Genomic DNA, 23,270 nt, shown 5'->3' on the forward strand with positions numbered 1-23,270 from the left:
TGTATTGCTGAAAAATGGCATCTGGTGTGTTATGCAGAAAGGGTATGGCTTGGGTCCCAGGACGTCATTTACGTAAGGCACACTGGTCACTGTGCCCTGGACACGCACCAACTATGATTTGCGGTTGTACCCAATAACACACCACACCATAAGACCTTGAGTTGACGCAGACCTTGAGTTGACGCTGCATATCTCGTGCGAATTCAGTCACTGTGATACCGCTCCCTCTGTCGACGGCGACCGAGAATGCGACCACCGTTTTCAAACTAACACAACCTGGACTCATCTGAATGCCACTCCTGTACCCAGTGACGTCTTTGAATACACCATTGCCGTGTAATATGTTTCTGCACATTCATCAAAGGCAGGCGGAGAAGTGGACGGCGGTGCGCACGTAACCCACGCCGTAATGAGCGGCGACGGACTGTCAGCCCTGATAGTGTACGATGTGTTCCACTGTTACCTCAAGAGTTGAGGAGGATGCAGTTCTCTCGTGTACTGCCATGCGGATGAGGTGTCGATCTTCTCAGGGGTGGTCGGCGGGGAGGGAACCGACCCACCTCATCGTGTTCTACGGCCTTCCGGAACCATTCTGCACACACCCGTTGCACTGCGAAACACTTCGTCCTACACGAGCAGCAATTTCCTGAATAGATGCATGATATTCTCTCATGCCAATAATGAGCCCTCTATTAAACTCACTGCACGTCTGCTCAAATGGCTCTGAGCACTATGGGACTTAATATCTGTGGTCATCAGTCCCCTAGAACTTAGAACGACTTAAACCCAACTAACCTAAGGACATCACACACATACATGCCCGAGGCAGGATTCGAACCTGCGACCGTAGCAGTCGCGCGGTTCCGGACTGAAGCGTCTAAAACCGCTAGACCACCGCGACCGACGTACGTCTGCTCCAGTCAAACTGATCCATTACCTTCGGTTTATTGCGACGACGAGAGCCGCTGGCACATTTTACTCGTAGGTGGTGGTGCGTTGCGATATCGATATTGACCATGAGCCCCCATGAAGACATGGTTCAAAAGCTACTCATTTCTGCAGAACATACCAATGTACACCTCCTGTGAATATGAATGTCGTATCACTAGTCGTTCAGGGTGCTCTGTTTTTTTTTTTCTGAACATGGGTGCATGTTACCTATAAAGTCAATAGTGTTAGAGTCGAACATTTCGCATATGAACAGCTCTACACTCCTGTAAAAAATACAAGGACGATTGCAGTATGCTTTCGATAAGAGGAAGAAGTAAAAAAGATTAGATCTGCTCAACTGAGCCGGCCGGTGTGGCGGAGCGGTTCTAGGCGCTTCAGTCTGGAACCGCGCGGCCTCTACGGTCGCAGATTCGAATCTTGCCTCGGGCATCAATTAACTCAAAAATCTTGCAACGACAAATCACCATAACCCAAGAGTAATTGAGACAATGTCAACATTAAGTAACTCGGAGCATTACGGACCATTTTAATAGCATCAAAAAAGAATTACACATGCTATTAATTAAACAGAGGCAGTATTTAGAGTTAATGGCAATGTGAGACCAGAGGACAAAACGTGTTGTTTAAGCCAGTTTCCATAATTTTAGTTGCTAGTGCTGATTTCGCACCATTCCTTACATTTGTCGGTACAATACTTAGGGATCTAAGTACAGTAACTTAATGAGAAATCACGGCAGGAAATAGTGTTTTGCAAGTTTGAGATGCTGATCATTCCTGTAAAAGTATGGTGAGAGTCCAGACTGTGTCCTTTGTTTATGTTGAGCAAAACGTTGGTGTTCCTACTGTGCATTGTAGTCTCCAGTCCGCGCGCGTGCTCTGCGTGCGTGTGTGTGTAAACTTTGACAAACTAGAGGAACAGCACTCCGTGTTGAGAACACTTTTACAGACACTGCCTTTTTTGAAACATTTTTCCATGATCTTCATTGCGTATACCCATATATTTGCTCATATACTTTGCGTGTCTAATAACTGCACAAATTTTGCCTGAGTGGCACAGATACTGCACTATGACGAGAGGCGTGCCTACAGGTGGTTAGAGGTCCTCGCGGGGCGTGTCCCGGCGCCCCTCTGCGGCAGCCACGGCGCTGGCCGTGCAACGCCCCATGTCCGTCAGCAGGTCCTGCACCTCGAGGTCCAGCGGAGACCCGGCCGGCAGGCACTTCTGCACGAGCGCTTCCACTTGGTCCGCCACGGCGTCGGCATCTTCCGCGGCTGCCTCTTTCAGCTCTGCAGTGCGCGACAGCAGCTCTGGACCGAGCTCCACTAACAGCTGCGAGCGGCATTGAATCTGCAGCACACAGACCCACACAACAACGTGTAACTACTGCTGTTTTCTGATATATGTCAAAAATAGTCATCTGAGTTCGTCATATTATATATTCTGTACAAATGAAGACAGATACTTGGGGTGAACTGTAACGTACGCATAGGACTATTGTCTCCTACCTTCCAAACTTTACAGAAGCTCTCCTGCGAACCTTGCAGAACTAGCACTCCTGAAAGAAAGGATATTGCGGAGACATGGCTTAGCCACAGCCTAGGGGATGTTTCCAGAATGAGATTTTCACTCTGCAGCGGAGTGTGTGAGGTACTGGCAGAAATAAAGCTGTGAGGACGGGGCGTGAGTCGTGCTTGGGTAGCTCAGTTGGTAGAGCACTTGCCCGCGAAAGGCAAAGGTCCCGAGTTCGAGTCTCGGTCCGGCCCACAGTTTTAATCTGCCAGGAAGTTTCAAGTTGTAACTTAATTGTGCCTGTTATAACGGAGAACGCAACACGTCTTTTGTTGCTGTGTCTCTGCCACCTTCTCTCGGCGCACATTAGCTAGTGAAACAGCGGCGGGCTATCACTCCCAGAGGGAGCGCCACCGACAAGCAGTTGAACCTAAACTTACAACAGGTGCCAAAGTAATCTTTTAGTTTCGATGCGTAAGTTTCTGTCTCCTTTCATGGGGGAGGTATAGTCTACTGGCGCTGGACATCAGAAGAAACACTTTAACTTAGGCGTATATTTTAATGTTGAAAATGGAGTGACACATAAAAAAGCGCGTAAATTTAATGATAGGATCATTCAAGGGATGAGCAGAATCCTTTAAACCAATGGCAGAAATGTAACGTGAAATCCACCACTACTCCAGCACAATAATAATAATAATAAACTGTCGTCGATATGAAAGTAACAAGTGATATAGCTAAAATGAGTAAATATGAACAAACAAACAAACAAACACGGCAGTTAAAATAAGAAAATGAGTCACAGGTGAATTACGCTCTACTCACAGCAACGGAAGGGAGCTGCAACTACTTTAGGGTTTGAATAAGAAACTAGAATCACAGAATTATATCGTAACTAAAGCAGAAAAGAGTGCCACGGTAGTCATAATAGATCGCACCTCGGCAAGAACAGTGACACAATTGAAAAATACGATACTTGAGAAAATTCGACTTCAAGAATTAAGTCTATAAAATATAGTGAAATTGTGTGAGCTTCCTTTAAAGCTGGAGTAAGTATTGTTGACACTAAATTTCATCATATTTTTCGCTGAGACACTTCACACGTATTTTTCAGAGAGAAAAAAAGGCGTTTTGGAGGGGCACATTGGTGTTATTCCTGGTGCCATGTTGCGGGGACCCATTGGGTATGACGTCAGGTCTCGGCTGGCAGTGATTGACGCAGCTCTGACGGCACTGTGATACTTCACAGATATCCTGCATCCTCATGCGTTACGTCTTACGTAGCAGTATTTTGGTGCCATTTTTCAACAAGATAATGCTCGTCCACAAACGCTAGGTGTCTCTCTGAACTGTATGCATGATGTTGTTGTAATCCTGTAGCCAACAAGGTCGTCAGATCTGTTCCCGATAAAACATGTGTGAAACCTTCTCGGACGTCAACTCCATCCCATTGGCAGTATCCAGAATATAAAGCATCACTTACAACAGTTGTGGGCTAGCTTGACTAAGAAGGGAATGCAACGGCCTTGCGACACCATTTCCAACCAGGCAAGTATATGCTTCGAGGCCAGAGGAGGTGTAACGTCATTCTGATAATCAATCTGCCAACTTCTTTGTAAATTTGCTAATCACTGAAATAGTGTCACATACTCTCACAGCCGGTGGGGTTTGATTTCCTTTTCTTCTACCCTTTTGGGTACTTCACTTTTCTTGTCAAGCGGTGTAATTCTGTTAGTTTTAGTGTGTACTGGCGGAAGATAAGATGGAGACAAATTGTAGGGTAACAGTGGTAGTGAATGGTGAAGTACGGTAGTTGATGCAGTCTTAATTAACAATAGAAAGTTATGGTGAGGGAAAATAGAAATCTGTTAGCTATATTAGTGCATTTTCTATTTATCATTAAATGCCACAATACAGAAAAAACTGTCTGATGACGGTAATATTTTGAGTACGAATGAACACAACTTGTGTTTAAATTGTAGGTAACAGGCTACAGCGTAATAAATAAGTAAATAAATACATAAATTTGCCTCAAACACAAGTCGCACCAGCTACCACTGAACAATGTGGATTATTCAAGGACTCGAAACCGGAATGTTGCCTTCCACAGGAACTCCTCTTACCAACTGAGCTATTTAGGCACGATGCACGTCCAGCTCTCAGAACTTGACTCTCCTGCCTTCCAAACTTCAAGGCAGCTCTCCTGCATACCTTGCTGGACTACCACTGCTGAAAGAAAGAAGAGACGTTCTGGAGGAAGTCACGCTGTGAGGATGGTCCGTGAGCTGTGCCTGGATACCTCAGTCGGTGTGAGTTTGGGTCGTGAAAGGCAAGGTTCCAAGTTCGAGTTCCGGTCCAGCATATAGCTATAATTTGCCAGGAAGTTTCAGAACATGCACGGTCTGCTGCAGAGTGGAAGATTGCTTCTGGATGCAGGATAACCATTTCGGGTGCTACGTAACACCATTGGATGAGTGTTATAACAGCTACTCATATGACTCGTTAGACATGTTGCTTACCTTGACGAGCGTGTCGTCTAGTTTGGAGCAGCTTTTGGCATCCGCGATGAGTCCCCGGGCCGTGCCGTTGAGTTCCTTGATGGCAGCCAGCAGCCTTACGCCACCCATCAGGCAGCTAAGGGTTTCGCTGCCCAGCACAGCCTCCAGTTCTGCCAGGTGCTCACGTTCCTCCACCAGGCACGACGTGAAGTTCGTAGCTGTCTGCAAACAGTCGCGTCCCAAGGTTCGAGAAGTAGCAGGAAATTAACAGCTTGTAAGCCCCTTATGCATTATTTCCCTTATGGTTCATTTACATTTAGGTATTGGACTGATTGATGAGTAGCAGTTCTCATCTATAAACTGCACTTGAATCAATTAATTCCAGAACAGCACACATTCACCATATTTACTTCTGAGAAAATCAATAATTTTTGTATATCTCTGAAAATATTTAGTTTATTACACCGATATTTTGTGTGCGGCTAGGTAACGTATGTGTATATAACCTTGTTTAATATAAGTGAAGTCAGATGAAACATTTAAGTACAAAAACATAAAAAGTCTGGTTTTGGTGCTGATTCTGGAAGTCACAGCCCAAATTAAGTTATCTAGGAAAAAATAAAATTTATTGTGAATTAAATGTGTGTACAATAGCGTGAATAATACATTCGCCATTCTAATCTGAGTCCCTGACTTCAGGCTTCACTTCCTGAATCAGCATGTTTCTTCTTTTGCGTTTCACATTCCTGCATCAGTTCTTAAGAATTCCCAGTGTCTACCTTAGGAGCTTTTATTGCTATGTCATCTTCATAAGTACAACAGATAAACATCCGATGATTAAGAATCTGTTTCTGTCGGAACTGAAATGAATCGGTGACCAGGCCACTAGCGGTATTGCTTACCATCACACAGTCCTTACGGCGCTCGATGATTTCACACGTCCCCGCTTTCGACTTCCATTGACGGTGACCAATATTTTATACAGGGTGATTCGGCAACCCCTACCCATGAGTTTTATGCAACTTGCAAGGCCTTCAAATACCACATGCAAGATTTTCATGTTTTCTTCAGCTTAGCGCAACCTATTGGTCCTACAGAAAAAAATGAACGGGACCATTTTGTAGGAAATTGGATGTAGCGAAGTGTTGTGTTGGATACGTTATCGCTAGAGGATGTAGTTTTCTAATTATTCAAGAAAAGAATACAGAAGTTACCTCCAAACCCGTGTTTCTTTAATAACTCAAAAACCATGGTTTCCAACAAAAACGCATCCTAAAACAAAATTTAACTACATCAAATTTTCTACATAAACTTCCTGTTTATTTTTTCTGTAGCATTAATAGTTGGTGCGTGGCGAGTGACAGAATACGAAAATCTCGTGCGTGATTTTTGAAAGTTTGCGGGCTACATAAAACCTATCGGTTGGGGCAGCTAAATCACTCTGTGCGTTATTTTTCAGAGGAATGGCTTCTTTTAAACTGGAGGAAAAGGCTTTGCAAGCTTTGAACGTAGATTGCTCAGAATCAACAACGCTTATGTTACTAGCAATTTCCTTCATAATTTTATCCATTTATTTGCTGTGTAGACAGTATTCCCCTTTCTTTTTTCAGCTGTATACAGGCAGAATTACAGTCACAAGGCAGGGAAGTGGCCTAGTTCATGGACCTGTGTTGTTGTATCACTGCCTCCACTTTTGTTGTAATTACTTGAGAATTTTTTGCTGTTTTGTCAGTAATTTGACTAGTGTGGGATGAATACACTGACGCCAGTAACTCGAATAGTGGCAAAAGGTGGATTTCTGCTGTTTTGGAATGGCTTCTTTCGTTGGTAACGATGATCATGTGCCTTAAACGCGAGCGTGGTTGTATTTCATGTTTTAAAAGTTGAGAGACAAACCTGAAATGAGAAGAGTTTTACAGTAGAATTTATGTCATGAGTTTATTTTGAAAATAGTTATATCTATCTGTTCGAAGTCCCATCCAGTCTAAATATCACGATACTTTTTGGCAGAGTCGAATAATCAGAATGTTAGTCATCTGAAAGTTAATTTAGCAGAGCCTGGTTATCTGCCCGTATGACTCAAAATCACAAAACTTCATAGTCAATGTTTTAAATATGTTCAACAGTCACCGTACGACCCTTCAGATGCAAGCAGCCATCGATGAGGAGCTTCAATTAAGTTGGCATGTTGTTATTGATGATGATGATGATAATTTGAAGTTCAGGGCGACGGCAGGTTTGATACAGCACACAAAGTTAGCCTATTCTCTGCAAATCTCTTTATCTCTTCATAATTACTGCAAACTACATCTCTTTGAGCCCACTTATTGTGTGCAAATAGTTTTACATCACCATCCTTTCATGCCACATTTCCCTCCATTACAAGATTAAGTGGGTATTGTTTTGATACTTTAGGATGCATGCTCTTGACTTATCCCTTCGGTTACTTTTGTTGTACCATAAAGCCAGTTTCCTCGTAATTTGAATCAGTGCCTCGTCTTTAGTTAGTCAATCCAGCCTTCAGTACACTTCCGTAACACCAAGGAACAAAAGTTTCTATTTTCATCTTGTCTGTGTTTTTTACCGTGTACGTTTCACTTCTGTACAAGGCTGCCCGTCATATAAATACCTTCAGGAAAGACTTTCTAAAATTTAAATTTACATATTCGACACTTAGAAATTTCTCTTTTAAAAAGCCCTTTCCCTGCCACCATCAGTTAGAATTCGATAGCCTGTACTGCGGCCATGATCAGTTATTTTGCTGCTCAAATAGCTAAGCTCTCAACTACTTCTACCGTCTCAATCGCTAATCCAATTCCCTCAGCTTCACCTAATTTAATTCGACTGCATTCCATTATCTTTGTTTTACTTCTGCCGATCAGCTTATAATCTCTGTCTGTTGAATTAAACTATTCTGCCTAGTCTTTAGCTGCTTCTGACAAAATTACGTCGTCAGCGGACATCAGAAGCTTTTGTTTTTGCTTCTTGGACTTAAATATCCGCCTCATATTTTCCTTGCTTCCCTTCTCATTGTACACTGGCTTCAGTCCTGTGTCTCTTCCTTCTCAACCACTGCTTTTCTTTCACATAAATGAAATATATTCGCAGTTGCGAGTAGGGACTGCCATTAGCTGTATCATGGAATAACGACAATTAAAATTTGTGCTACACCGAGACTCGAACCCGATTTCACCACTGATTGCCATCAGTCTATCCGAGTATGCTTCACGGACAGCCCCAAACGTTGATATGTCGTCAATCACGCGTATACCACCTGCACTCGTAAATCCATTATGTATATTCCCGTACGGGGGAGACATTTTAATTGAAAGCCTTCTGCAGCGATATTGCACTGCAACACCGTACGCAACTCTTTCATGTCTTTCGACTCTTGTAACAGCAGTGTGGATTCTGTACAGGTTGCAGATAACTCTCTGTTCCCTGTTTTTTTTTTATCTTTGTTAATGGAATATAATTTTTATTTGCCTATGTTTATTAACTAATCCTCTTACTGATTTGACCAAATTACAACCATCGTTGCAATATCAGGCTATAGAGTGGTGAGGTGTTGACAGATGTGAAAGCCGGCCGCGGTGGTCTAGCGGTTCTAGGCGCTCAATCCGGAACCGCGCGACTGCTACGATCGCAGGTTCGAATCCTGCCTCGGGCATAGATGTGTGTGATGTCCTTAGGTTAGTTAGGTTTAAGTAGTTCTAAGTTCTAGGGGACTGATGACCACAGATGTTAAGTCCCATAGTGCTCAGAGCCATTTGAACCATTTGAACAGATGTGAAAATTACCGAACTATCAGTTTAATAAGTCACGGCTGCAAAATAGTAACGAGAATTCTTTATAGACGAATGGAAAAACTGCTAGAAGCCGACCTCGGGGAAGATCAGTTTGGGTTCCGTAGAAACGTTGGAATATTTGAGGCAATACTGACCCTACGACTTATCTTACAAGATAGATTAAGGAGAGGCAAAACTACGTTTCTAGCATTTGTAGACTTAGAGAAAGCTTTTGACGATGTTGACTGGAATACTGTCTTTCAAATTCTGAAGGTGGCAGGAGTAAAATACAGGGAGCGAAAGGCTATTTACAATTTGTACAGCAACCAGATGGCAGTTATAAGAGTCGAGGGGCATGAAAGGGAAGCAGTAGTTGGGAAGGGATTGAGACAGGGTTGTAGCTTCTTCCCGATGTTATTCAATCTGTATATTGAGCAAGCAGTAAAGGAAACAAAAGAAAAATTCGGAGTAGGTATTAAAATCCATGGAGAAGAAATAAAAACTTTGAGGTTCGACGATGACACTGTAATTCTGTCAGAGACAGCAAAGGACTTGGAAGAGCAGTTGAACGGAATGGACATTGTCTTGAAAAGAGGATATAAGATGAACATCAACAAAAGAAAAACGAGGATAATGGAATGTAGTCGAATTAAGCCGGGTGATGCTGGGGGAATTAGACTACTGGCCATTCAAATTGCTACACCAAGAAGAAATGCAGATGATAAACGGGTATTAATTGGACAAATATATTATACTGGAACTGACATGTGATTACATTTTCACGCAATTTGGGTGCATAGATCCTGAGAAATCAGTACCCAGAACAACCACCTCTGGCCGTAATGACGGTCTTGATACGCCTGGGCATTGAGCCAAACAGAGCTTGGATGTCGTGTACAGGTACAGCTGCCCATGCAGCTTCAACACGATACCACAGTTCGTCAAGAATAGTGACTGGCGTATTGTGACGAGTCAATTGCTCGGCTACCATTGACCAGACGTTTTCAATTGGTGAGAGGTCTGGAGAATGTGCTGGCCAGGGCAGCAGTCGAACATTTGCTATATCCAGATAACACGTACAGGACCTGCAACATGCGGTTGTGCATTATCCTGCTGAAATGTAGGGTTTCGCAGTTATCGAATGAAGGGTAGAGTCACGGGTCGTAACACACCTGAAATGTAACGTCCACTGTTCAAAGTGCCGTCAATGCGAACAAGAGGTGACCGAGACGTGTAACCAATGGCACCCCATACTATTACGCTGGGTGATACGCCAGTATGGGGATGACGAATACACGCTTCCAATGTGCGTTCACCGCGATGTCGCCAAACGCGGATGCGACCATCATGATGCTGTAAACAGAACCTGGATTCATCTAAAAAAATGACGTTTTGCCATTCGTGCACCCAGGTTCGTCGTTGAGTACGCCATTGCAGGCGCTCCTGTCTGCGATGCAGCATCAAGGGTACCGCAGCCATGGTCTCCGAACTGATAGTCCATGCTACTGCAAACGTCATCGAACTGTTCGTGCAAATGGTTGTTGTCTTGCAAACGTCCCCATCTGTTGACTCAGGGATCGAGACGTGGCTGCACGATCCGTTACAGCCATGCGGATGAGATGCCTGTCATCTCGACTGCTAGTGATACGAGGCCGTTGGGATCCAGCACGGCGTTCCGTATTACCCTCCTGAACCCACCGATTCCATATTCTGCTAACAGTCATTGAATCTCGACCAACGCGAGCAGCAATGTCGCGAAACGATAAACCGCAATCGCCATAGGCTACAATCCGTCCCTTATCAAAGTCAGAAACGTGATGGTACGCATTTCTCCTCCTTACACGGGGCATCACAACAACGTTTCACCAGGCAACGCCGTTCAACTGCTGTTTGTGTATGAGAAATCGGTTGGTATCGTTCCTCATGAGAGCACGTTGTAGGTGTCGCCACCGGCGTCAACCTTGTGTGAATGCTCTGAAAAGCTAATCATTTACATGCCACAGCATCTTCTTCCTGTCGGTCAATTTTCACGTCTGTAGTACGTCATCTTCGTGGTGTAGCAATTTTGATGGCCAGTAGTGTAGCTTAGCAAATGAGACACGTAAAGTAGTAAAGGAGTTTTCCTATTTGGAGAGCAAAATAACTAATGATGGTTGAAGTAGAGAGGAGATGAAATGTAGACTGAAAATGGCAAGGAAAGCGTTTCTGAAGAACAGAAATTGATTAACGTCGAGTTTAGATTTAAGTGCCAGGAAGTCATATCTGAAAGTATTTGTATGGAGTGCAGCCATGTATGGAAGTGATACATGGACGATAAGTAGTTTGGACAAGAAGAGAATTGAAGCTTTCGAAATGTGGTGCTACAGAAGAATGCTGAAGATTAGATGGGTAGAGCACATAACTAATGAGGAGTTATTGAATAGAATTGGGGAGAAGAGGAGTTTGTGGCACAACTTGACTAGAAGAAGGGATCGGTTGGTAGGACATGTTCTGAGACATCGAGGGATCACCAATTTAGTACTGGAGGGCAGCGTGGAGGGTAAAAATCGTAGAGGGAGACCAAGAGATGAATACACTAAGCAGATTCAGGATGGGAGATGAAGAAGCTTGCTCAGGGTAAAGTAGCATGGAGAGGTGCACCAAACCAGTCTCAGGACTGAAGACCACAACAACAACAACAACAACAACAACAACAGAGTGGTGAGGTTCAAAATTGGCTACCTGCTTGGCGATGAGCGTGAGCTCCTTCGCGAGCTTCTGGAGAGCGTCGTCGGCCTGCTGCACCAGCCCCCCGCCACGGTCCAGAGCCGCCTGCAGGGCGGCAGTGGGTGTGGCCTTGCGGTCGCCGCCATGCGCCCTAGCGGCGCGCCGCATCTCGTCGAAGACGGCGCGCATCGCCATCTGGATGGCGTCGCCCCTGTCCGGCGCCGCCGCCACCACCTGCCGCAGGATCTCCATCTTCTCCGGGTCCATGCCCTCGATGGGCACGTCCTGGCCGACGGCAGCCTCAGGCACCTGCAACAACGCTCTGTCTCAGCTCTGCAGAGGTCGTGCTCACCATATGAAGGGGCAGAGACTCCTTTGGCACAGACTGGATTGAGGAATATCTAGCAAGCACAATACACCATATTAATATCAGATGTAATTTTCAGACGTAAAAATATTAGCTTCGTACATAAGTTCCTAGCGTCGTTCTATAAAATAAACATAGCAGATACACATAACAGATACCTCAGTCATGAATAATATAAGGGGCGTTAAAAAATAATCGAGCCGGAGTCTGGAATCCACAAACCGGTGACAGGAGGGTAATATCGTGGCGTGTGTAACGCGGTGTGGTCCCGACCAGGGTGCCTATTCTGTATCTTTCCGCCATTGTGCCGATCGTTTCGGTACTCAAGAGCACCGAACGGGTTCCCAGGTAGACGCCCTGTTTCTTGACTTCCGCAAGGCGTTCAATACAGTTCCCCACAGTCGCTTAATGAACAAAGTAAGAGCATATGGACTATCAGACCAATTGTGTGATTGGATTGAAGAGTTCCTAGATAATAGAACGCAGCATGTCATTCTCAATGGAGAGGAGTCTTCCGAAGTAAGATTGATTTCAGGTGTGCCGCAGGGGAGTGTCGTAGGACCGTTGCTATTCACAATATACATAAATGACCTTGTGGATGACATCGGAAGTTCACAATGGAAACTTGTACTGAAATGCAGGAGGATCTGCAGCGAATTGACGCATGGTGCAGGGAATGCCAACTGAATCTCAATGTAGACAAGTGTAATGTGCTGCGAATACATAGAAAGAAAGATCCCTTATCATTTAGCTACAATATAGCAGGTCAGCAACTGGAAGCAGTTAATTACATAAATTATCTAGGAGTTCACATTAGGAGTGATTTAAAATGGAATGATCATATAAAGTTGATCGTCGGTAAAGCAGATGCCAGACTGAGATTCATTGGAAGAATCCTAAGGAAATGCAATCCGAAAACAAAGAAAGTAGGTTACAGTACGCTTGTTCGCCCACTGCTTGAATACTGCTCAGCAGTGTGGAATCCGTACCAGATAGGGTTGGTAGAAGAGATAGAGAAGATCCAACAGAGAGCAGCGCGCTTCGTTACAGGATCATTTAGTAATCACGAAAGCGTTACGGAGATGATCAACTCCAGTGGAAAACTCGGCAAGAGAGACATTCAGTAGCTCGTTACGGGCTTTTGTTGAAGTTTCGAGAACATACCTTCACCGAGGAGTCAAGCAGTATATTGCTCCCTCCTTCGTATATCTCGCGAAGAGACCATGAGGATAAAATCAGAGAGATTAGAGCCCACACAGAGGCATACCGTCAATCCTTCTTTCCACGAACAATACGAGACTGGAATAGAAGGGAGAACCGATAGAGGTACTCAAGGTACCCTCCGCCACACACCGTCAGGTGGATTGCGGAGTTTGGATGTAGACGTACTCGAATTAGAGTCCCATCTTTATTCAGTATGCATTTCGGTAGCGATACAGTTCGGGTCTAGAGAACCGAAGCGCTGCTGTCGGTTCGCGTCGCGCAAGCCAATCAAAAGCAAGCGGCCGCACATCCGCGCATGCGCACTGCAGCGCGCACAGCGCCACAAACACAAAGTGGCTAGCTGACGACACAGGCGCGCTATTCTTCGCAGTATCGAACTTGCGTTTTCGCAGTACAAAGTGTTGCTAAAATACCAGCGGAAATGTCGGACGAAAATTATTCTCAGCTGAAATGCATAGAAATTTTTAAGGTTTCCTGACCGCATGTTTCCATGCATGCATAATAACGATAGTGTTTTTGACTGTATTCTGCAGATTGTAAATTCCGCATTATGTCATCTTATTCTCATTCACACTGACATCGTGTTTTGGATTCTACGTTTCGGAAAATGAGTTAGGAATAGTGTGTAGTACCATATTGCACTGATACATCTATAAAAACACCCGGAAAATTGATTGAGAGTTTCAAAGAATAAGAAGATAAACAGAATGTAGTTGTAACTCGCTCCTAGAGATCCAGATGATTAAGTAGCCCATTTCCCTATAAGATACGTCAATGATTTTGGTCTTAAAAACAAAATTTTAAAAACGCGTTTTCGAGAGCTCCTGCAGTTCATCGAAGTTTGTAAGATGCATCTCATGAATGAAAATGTTTCGTATATGGTGCTACAGTCTAAAAATATTCCGGCGGAGATCTTTCATCTCTGTTTACTGTTGTTGAGGATTCGATCGCAGATAAAGACTTGTGACAAGCACGATTATGAAGATGACTGCTGCTAGTTACATTCCCAGTAATTTAAGTTGTGCTCTTAGATTCCTGTCTAACCGCATACTCGGAAATCGCTACATATTCGGAAAAAATTGTGAATTATTTCTGACAAGAAAAAATATAAAGGTCACTGTCAGTTGTTTCACTCACAGCAATTTCATCTCCAACAATTTCATATTTCGTATTTTAAACACACAGAAATCACGAAATCATTACTGAGGAAGTGCGCTATTACATGTAAGTAACATTGCAGAATTACACGAATAACAATGTCTCAGAACGTGTTGCATATATGAAGAGAAAAAAAAATTTTGAATCCATCCGTGCGCGAACCCGTGTTCTTACGCGCAAAAAAAAAAAAAAAAAAAAAAAAATGGTTCAAATGGCTCTGGGCACTATGGGACTTAACTTCTGAGGTCATCAATCCCCTAGAACTTAGAACTACTTAAACCTAACTAACCTAAGGACATCACATACACCCTTGCCCAAGGCAGGATTCGAACCTGCGACCGTAGCGGTCGCGCGGTTCCAGACTGTAGCGCCTAGAACCGCTCGGCTACACCGGCCGGCTCTTACGTGCAATCCCGCGCGCTAACCACTTCGCTGTGCTAAACAACAGCTACGTGCGGCTGAATTCTTGTACTATTACTAGGCTGAATCCATTGCCAAACGATGCTGCGCAAGTCAGAAATGCGTAATAGTTTGAAAGGTTTCTAATATCAGGCTTCACATAATTGCTTTTCATTATTACTTGAAAGTTATAAACACGTTTCCATAATTACTAACTAAACCATTTGTGGGAAAAAGTACACAACGTCACTAGTAACGTCAGTTCACACTCATGTAATATACGTAAGCAGAGCCGATGTCTTGCTATTTAATGATCTATAAACTCTTATTTGCATTAAAATAACACGTATTTTGAGAGAATATTGACCGAAAACGTTTTCTTTTTGGATGTAATCATTCACAGTAACAACATAACCTAACCATATTTCTAACACAGGAAAATAGTCTATTGTGAACTCACTTTCCAACTGGATGCGTCCTCTGGTGATTCTTTAGTAACACAATCACTAAATCCAAAGCTAAAACCGCTAAATATGTTTAAAATAACAAATTATAAGTGTACATAAACCACAGCTCACCGATCGACATGGCCACACCGAAATCCAAAACCTCTCGGTACAATTGTCGTAAAATCGGTGGGAGGACCGTTCGGTAACAGGTTCAGAAGCTTACTGAATAGGATATTTTGATAAAGAACCGAAAATGACGTCACTACCGAAACAAACCAACTACACCGATCGATATGATCGATACAGAATAGGGCCCCCGAGCGCGGAAGTTCACAGCCCGTCGCTAAAGAGCACGAGTGCACGTCACGTGACCATACAGAGCTAGCACCAGGATGCATCAATCGTCCAACTCCGCCAGTCGCATTGCAAACAGTGACATAGAGACGTCAAAAGAAGAGCAAAGAGAGGTTGTTCGTTTTCTGACAGCGGAAGGAGTAGGAGGAACGGACATTCATTGGCGAATGCCACAAGTGTACAGCGAACACTGCACGTCCCTTGCAAGGGTCAAGGCGTGATACAAGCGCTTCAGGAAGGACAGGTGTCGTCAGCCGATGATTCACGGCCTGGAGCACCACACTGCATTACCGACGACATCGTCCAGCTGGTGGATGCACTCATTACCCAGGTCCGCTGAGTGACAGTGAAAGCCATAGTCGCCGTGATCGGATTGAGTGTCGGAAGTGTTCACAGCATCATGAAGGAACGACTGCACATGCAGTGTGTGCTCAACGGGTGCCCCACATTCTTCAACCACACAAGGAAGCATGTCGAATGGCCCACTGTCTTGCTCGTCTGCAGCGCTATTCTCGGAAAGGGAATTCGTTCCTGGCACGAGTGGTGGTTGGAGATGAGTCATGGTGTCATCACTTCGAACCGGAATCAAAACGACAAAGTCTCTAGTGGAAGCATCCAGGATCACCACCACAAAAAAAAGCCAAGGCCATCCATACGAGTGCAGTGAAGGTTATGCTGACGTTCTTCTTTGACCAAGATGGCCCCCTTCTGATTCACTTCCTGCAGCAAGGGACAACAGTGAATGCACAGCGTTACTCGCAAACCTTAACCACCCTTCGCCAAGCGATCAAATCAAAACGACCTGGCAATCTCACCCGTGGGATCATTCTGTTCCACGACATTTCAAAGCCTCATACGGCCAACAGAGTCGCGGCACTCCTGCAGAAATTCAAATGGGAGGTTCTCGGCCACCCTGTGATTACGCCAGTTTTAGTCCCCTTAACAAGGTTCTGAGAGGCAAACGATTCACCTCGGACGACGAACGTCCAACTACGCGCGGAACTGGTTAACATCACAGCACTGGTGTCACAGTGGAACAAGTGTCTTAACAGCCGGGGTCAATACTTCAAACATACAGGTACTGGTTTCTGTAATTATGCCTCCGGCTCGTTTCTTTATGAACGCCCCTTACATATTCTCCTTCTCTATTTACAAGAGTCTGCCATCGATGGGATAACTGTAGAAATCACGTAGTTCTGACGCAAAAAACACGCCGAGCCATGTTCGGAGAGCATTTTCATCCGGAAAGGAAGTTCCTTGAAAGTTGTTCGACAGAGAACAGAGAAGGTGAAAATCTGAGGGTGCAAGATCAGGTAGGTGCAGAATGACTTCGCAACCCAACTCCTGTGTTGTGTTGTTTGTCAGTCAAGCAGAATGCCGGCCGTCGTTGCGGTGGCGTAGCATCACTTCAAGCAGTCTACCAGGTCGTCGGTCTTGGATTGTGCCTGAAAAATATCTAGGTTGTTGACAATAAATGTCAACAATGTTGGTTACACCTCGGGGAACAATTTGTAGTAGTGAGGGAGGACAAGTCACTATCACAAATTTTCATATTCAAGGTTATTCTTTAATGTTGTTATCACACCTCAGACATAATTTTCTGTGGTACGACAGGAAGTTATCAACGTGAGGAGGAGTTGATGGGAGAATGTACAGTGTTAATGTATGTGGGATCTTTATGGAAGCTCTCCTTCGAATAGTATTTTCTGGAGTTGAGAAGCAGCAGGCGGTTTGGTTATTTAACCGTAAATCTTGCAATGGGCATTCGGGGATTGCAAACTGCGAGGGAGAGGAACATCTCAAAGCACTTACCGGAGAAAGAATGCTGGTCCCAAGAATTTCTCGCACCATTGTGCGAGCAATGCTTTTGGTCAAAGAGGCGAAAAGCAGCCTACCCCGGATCTACCTGACAGGCGTTTTTGGCCAAGGCAGGGACAGGGGCGCAGAACAGAAACCAGGTCGTCTGCCTGAAGCGTTTCGATAGTGTCGCAAGCGCCCATTGTGTATGGAACAGGCGTCCATAAAATCTGCAAGTTTTCATGTCCTTGGGTCACATGTTATAGACGGAGCCCTCGGATGATTTGGCCACGGAGCATGCTCGGATAGCCTCATGGTAATGCGACCGCTGATAACAAGCGGAAAGTCGGGTTCGAGTCGTTATTTCATTATACCGCTGATGATTGTCCTTATTCGCAACTGCGAATACATTTCGTGTATATGAAAGAAAAGCAGTGATTGAGAAGGGAGAGAGGGTCCTGAAGCCTGCCCTTAAATTAATTCAGTCTGTAAAATGAGAGAGGAACCAGGGAAAATTTGGTGCAGAAATTATAGTTCAAGGAGAAAAAAAAATCTTTGTTTGCTGGCGACGTAATTCTGTCAGAGGCACTAAAATACTTGGAAGAACAGTTGAATTTAACGGATGGAGGTTAAAACATCATCAACGGAACTAAAGCAAGGATAATGAAATGTAGTCAAATTAGGGGACGCTGAGGAAGTTAGATTAGCAAATGAGACAGTAAAAGTGGTCGACAGCTTAGCTATTTGGGCAGCGAAATGACAGATCATGGTCGTAGTAGTGGCTATCAAATGCAAACCGACGGTAGCAAGGAAAGAGGTTTTGTAAAAGAGAAATTTCTTAGCATCGAATTTATAAATTTAAATGATAGAAAGTATTTTCTGAAGTTATTTTCATGGAGAGAGGCGTTGTACAGAAGTGAAACGTGCATGGTAAACAATATAGACAGAATCGTCCCTATACGTGCCCAGTTTTTTGGGAACATCACGCCTTCGGAAGAATTTTAGGATGGAACGCAACATTTACGGCGGCTGTGAAATGATCTATGTTGGGACACAAAAGCACTTCGCTTAGCTTAGCCAAGGCCTCTGGCCAGACACTCTGTAACATTTGGCCCATCAAGACAATGATCTCTGTGATAAATGTGGGAAATGATAAGACAAATAAACCTTAGTCTTTGCCAACCAAACGCCACCCAGTCGAGTACTAATTATGTAATACTTCTCTTTGTGCTGGCAACAGTTCATGATTTATTTGTCATTCCCTTAACTTGTGTTGTCTTTCCTACTTTATGATTAATAAACTCTTGCCATGTTAATAGAAACTTATAACCATGTTGATACACTTTAACAACACATCACTAATTGGGTACAATTATGACAGAGTCACCTTTTTATTAATTCTCCTCAGCATTCAATTTTTATTTAAGAATCTGAGAAAAGTGATAACCTCCAATGCTGCCTAGTAGCAGCAACCAATGTCAAAGGGCTGGTTTAATTTAGCAGACGCATGGCCAGGTAGACAAGTGGAAGTTTGCAAGTTAAGGCGATTGCTGTTAGGACGTGAACTTGCAGTCGCCAGTAGGGGGTTGGATTGTTTGGGGGAGGAGGCCAGACAGCGAGGTCATCGGTCTCACCGGATTAGGGAAGGAAGGGGAAGAAAGTCGGCCATGCCCTTTCAAAGGAACCATCCCGGCATTTGCCTGGAGGGATTTAGGGAAATCACTGAAAACCTACATCAGGATGGCCGGACGCGGGATTGAACCGTCGTCCTCCCGAATGCGAGTCCAGTGTAGTCGCCAGTAGTCTTTCAAATCAGACTGCAAGACCAGAGTAACCTTGCTGTACACCACACCGTCGCTGTTTCACCATATACATGACATTACCATTTGTGTAAGCCCACTAGTCTTTGTACGTATGGTTACTGCTTTGTTTGGGCTCAACTATTCGTTCCTTTTCCTTATGTTGGCATGGCAACATCATTTCTCGTCAGCAGTAACGCTACAGAGCCACTTGACAACGAGGAAGTAGAGATGCACAAACGGCCATCCACTGATTTTTGTGATTTTGGCTTAGAGCATGCGGTACCCATACACCCGATTCATGAACCTTCCCCACTGCATACAAGTGTCGCACGATGGTGGAATGATCGCAGCTGATCACTTTTACCAGTTCTCGACTACACTGACTTGCATCGTTATGGATTAATGCGTTTAAATGATCTTCATCAAACCCCGAGTCCGCTCCCGGTAACTGAGTGGTCAGCGCGACACAATGTCAATCCTAAGGGCCCGGATTCGATTCCCGGCTGTGTCGGAGATTTTCTCCGCTCAGAGACTGGGTGTTGCGTTGTCCTACTCATCATCATTTCATTCCCATCGACGCGCAAGTCACCGCAGTGGCGTCAAATCGAAAGACTTGCACCTAGCGAACGGTCGACCCGACGGGAGGCCCTAGTCACACGACATCTTCATCTATCAAACCCCGGAAATCTTCATGAAAGTGGAGAGTCATTAATGTCAAATCGAGCCTCCTTAAAACGAGAAAACAATTTTCTTGCCATGCTCTGCCTTATACACGCCGCAGATGTGTCTGGCTGCCTCCGCTGCTGTCACCCCTATATTGAACTCAAACGGAAGAAAACGTCGTAAATGTTTCGATTTCTCCACTTTGCACTCCATTTTCTAGCATCCACATCTCCACTCACTGTCTCCAAATGACAAGATCACAATATACACTATGTGACCAAAAGTATCCGGACACATCCAAAAACAGACGTTTTTCATGTTAGGTGGATTGTGCTGCCACCTACTGCCAGGTACTCCATATCAGCGACATCATTAGTCATTAGACGTCTTGAGAGAGCAGCTCCGCGGAACTCACGGACTTCGAACATGGGCAGGTGATCAGGTGCCACTGTCTGTACGCGAGAGTTCCAGACTCTTAAACATCCCTAGGTCCACTGTTTCCGATGTGATAGTGAAGTGGAAACGTACACGTACACGTACAGCACAAAAGCGTACAGGTCGACCTCGCCTGTTGGCTGACAGAGACAGTCGACAATAGAAGAAGGTCGTAATGTGTAACACACAGACATCTATCCAGACAATCACACAGGAACTTCATTAGGATCCACTGTAAGTACTATGACAGTTGGGAGGGAGGTGATAAAACTTGGATTTCATGGTCGAGCGGCTGCTCATTAGCCACACATCACGCCCGTAAATGCCAAACGACGTCTCGCTTGGTGTAAGGAGCGTAAACGTTGGACAATTGAACAGTGGAGAAACGTTGTGTGGAGTGACGAATCACGGTACACAATGTGACGATCCGATGGCAGGGTGTGGGTATAGCGAATGCCCGGTGAACGTCGTCTGCCAGCGTGTGTAGTGCCAACAGTAAAATACGGAAGTGGTGGTGTTATGGTGTGGTCATGTTTTTCAAGGAGGGGGCTTGCACCTCTTGTTGTTTTGCGTGGCACTATCACAACTTACGCCTACGTTGATGTTTCTTGATTCCCACTGTTGAAGGCCAATTCGAGGGTGCCGACTGCATCTTTCAACACGATCGTGTACCTGTTCGTAATGCACCGCCTGTGGCGGAGTGCTTACACGACCATAATAACTCTCGCGTAACGGACTGGCCTACACAGATTCCTGACCTGAATCCTTTGGGATGTTTTGGAACGCCGAATTCGTGCGAGGCCTCCCCGACCGTCATCGGTACTTCTCCTCAGTGCAGCACTACTTGAAGAATGGGCTGCCATTCCCCAAGAAACCTTCCAGTACCTGATTGAGCGTATGCCTGCGAGAATGGACGGAACGTAACAAGTAGCCTCAGACCGCGTAGCTATCTTCGTTGTCCTTAGGTGCATTATGTGTTGGTGGCAGTAGACTCGTTCGGCAATCAGTTTCAAATGCCGGTTCTCTAAATTTTTTCAACACTGTTTCTCTAAAAGAACGTCGCCTTCTCTCCAAAGATTCCCATTTGGGTTCCCGAAGCATCTCCGCAACACTTATGTGTTGTTCAAACCACAAATCTAGCAGCCCGCCTCTGCCGATACGGATCCCTATCACACTTCCCTGGGGCACTCCTGACGATACCCTTGTCTCCAGTAAACACTCGCCGTCGAGGGCAGAATACTGGGTTCTGTTATTGAAGAAGTCTCCGAGCCACTCACGTATCTTTGAGCTTGTTCCATGTACTCGTAACCTTCGTTAACAGCCCGCAGTGGGGCATCGTGTCAAATGCTTCCCGGAAATCTAGAAGGATGGAATGTGCCTGTTGTCCTTCATCCATAGTTCGCAGTATATCGTGTGAGAAAAGAGCAAGCTCAGTTTCCGCAGCTTTGTTTGTCTTATGAACTGGATTTCCAACGACCGTTCCTTTCGGAACACATGCAAGAACATCGTAATAACGCGAACATGTTCCAAAAATACAACTGACCGACGTAGAGATATAGGCGTATAGTTTTGTGCCTTTGTTCGACGACCTCTCCTGAAAAAGGAAATGATCTGTGCTTTTTTCAGTCATTAGGAACGAGGAACGCTTTACTGCTCTAGAGATATACTGCTGCTTTGTAGAATCGAATTGGTTCTCCGATCAGGTCAGTGTACTTGCGTCTCTTGAGCGATTTCAACTTATTTTTTGTCACTGTGTCACTTATTTCAATATCTGCCATTTTGTCGTTCGTGAGACTATTTGAAGGAGGAACTTATAGCGGCCCCCTGCCTTAATATGATGAAAATTCAGTTTTATGTTAGTAAATAAAATGTCACATGATTTAGGAGAATATAACTTCTCATCAAAACATTTCAATGATGTTCGCAGGGTGGTCGTCACAACGGTGAATAATACTGTTTCAAAGATAAAGTTTATGGCTATTCACTTTTGTTGTCTAGGGTATTATATAAGAGGTCCAGATTTTTAAAAAAGGTATGGCTGGAGACATCTAGTAGTTTTATAAAAGTCATCACACGTTTTTATTCCTCTTTAAAAAACACACCTAAAGTTTACATGGTGTCTCTGACAAAACAGTTACATCTTGTACCTCAACCTCTTTGGTTCTGCGAACCACGCGTTTATATACAACGGAATTAGCCGGCACTAAAACCACTGACCGACGTGACTTTCACAACTACACTGAGCCAACTGCCTGCTGGTCTTAGACAGTGCTCGTATTTATAACCTTCGAAAGAGATCAATAAATTATCTCTTTTTTTAGAGTCAATTAAATTGTTTTAAATGGATTATTTACATCAAATAGTTACGAATGATTCTGGTGCTCAGGTGTTTACATTAAAAACATAAATGGTGCATTTTACAAGTAATTACAAGTGTCAACCAAGCGAAATACCTGGATTAAAAAGTGTTAAATTTGGCCTTTCTCATTTGCATAATATTGGAGTTAAAAAGTGAAAATCTGTAAATTACGTGAGTATACAGAACAAAAGTATTATTAAACTTATTTGTTTTTCATACTGAGTGTAGTGGATAATCAGGTTTTCCTGGCCAAATTTTATAATGAGCAATTTCGTAGTCACATATGTTGACACTATGAATAACCCTATGTGAGCAAAATATAACAGTTCCTAATGAAATATTCCTGTAAAACGGTTTAAATAAATGTACCTTGCTTTTGCAATCTCTTTTGGATCGAAATATTATATATTAATGACACTGAAAAACATTGCATCATAATTGCATCCATACGAAATTTAACTAATTTGAGTTTAATTTTCTGAAAAATCCTAATTTATCCTCAGTATCGCATACTTCCATACTTCTTTTCCCTCCTATCGAGATCATTACAAATTACAATCCGATCTTCCTCTGTAAAACAGTTTTAGTCGTCAGGCTCATTTTTTCTGATGTTCCAGCAGATAGTTGCAATCTCGTTTGTGAAATATTAAGCAGTAAAGGAAACCTAAGAAATATTGGGGGATGAATTATTCAGGGAGACGAAATAACAACTTTGAGGGTTGTGTATGGCATTGCAGTTCTGCCAGTGACAGCAAAAGACTTGGGACAGCAGTTGAAAGGAGGATATAAGGTGGATTTCAACAAAAGCAA

The 23,270-nt window shown here is 44.1% G+C and overlaps 1 protein-coding gene across 1 annotated transcript in view; it reads right to left on the minus strand.

The window, feature by feature from the left end:
• Positions 1-1,453: 1,453 nt before the first annotated feature.
• The window catches only part of LOC124711916, a 30,130-nt gene continuing 8,313 nt past the window's right edge, over positions 1,454-23,270 (minus strand). Inside the window, exons 2-4 of the mRNA XM_047242170.1 lie at positions 11,469-11,762; positions 4,981-5,181; positions 1,454-2,299 (exon numbers count right to left, since the gene is read on the minus strand). Of these exons, the coding sequence (XP_047098126.1) occupies positions 2,045-2,299; positions 4,981-5,181; positions 11,469-11,762 (750 nt within the window). The 3' untranslated portion in view covers positions 1,454-2,044. The remainder of the gene's footprint in view (positions 2,300-4,980; positions 5,182-11,468; positions 11,763-23,270) is intronic.

This window comes from Schistocerca piceifrons, chromosome 8, assembly GCF_021461385.2.
Source record: "Schistocerca piceifrons isolate TAMUIC-IGC-003096 chromosome 8, iqSchPice1.1, whole genome shotgun sequence".
In the NCBI taxonomy this organism is placed as follows: domain Eukaryota; kingdom Metazoa; phylum Arthropoda; class Insecta; order Orthoptera; family Acrididae; genus Schistocerca; species Schistocerca piceifrons.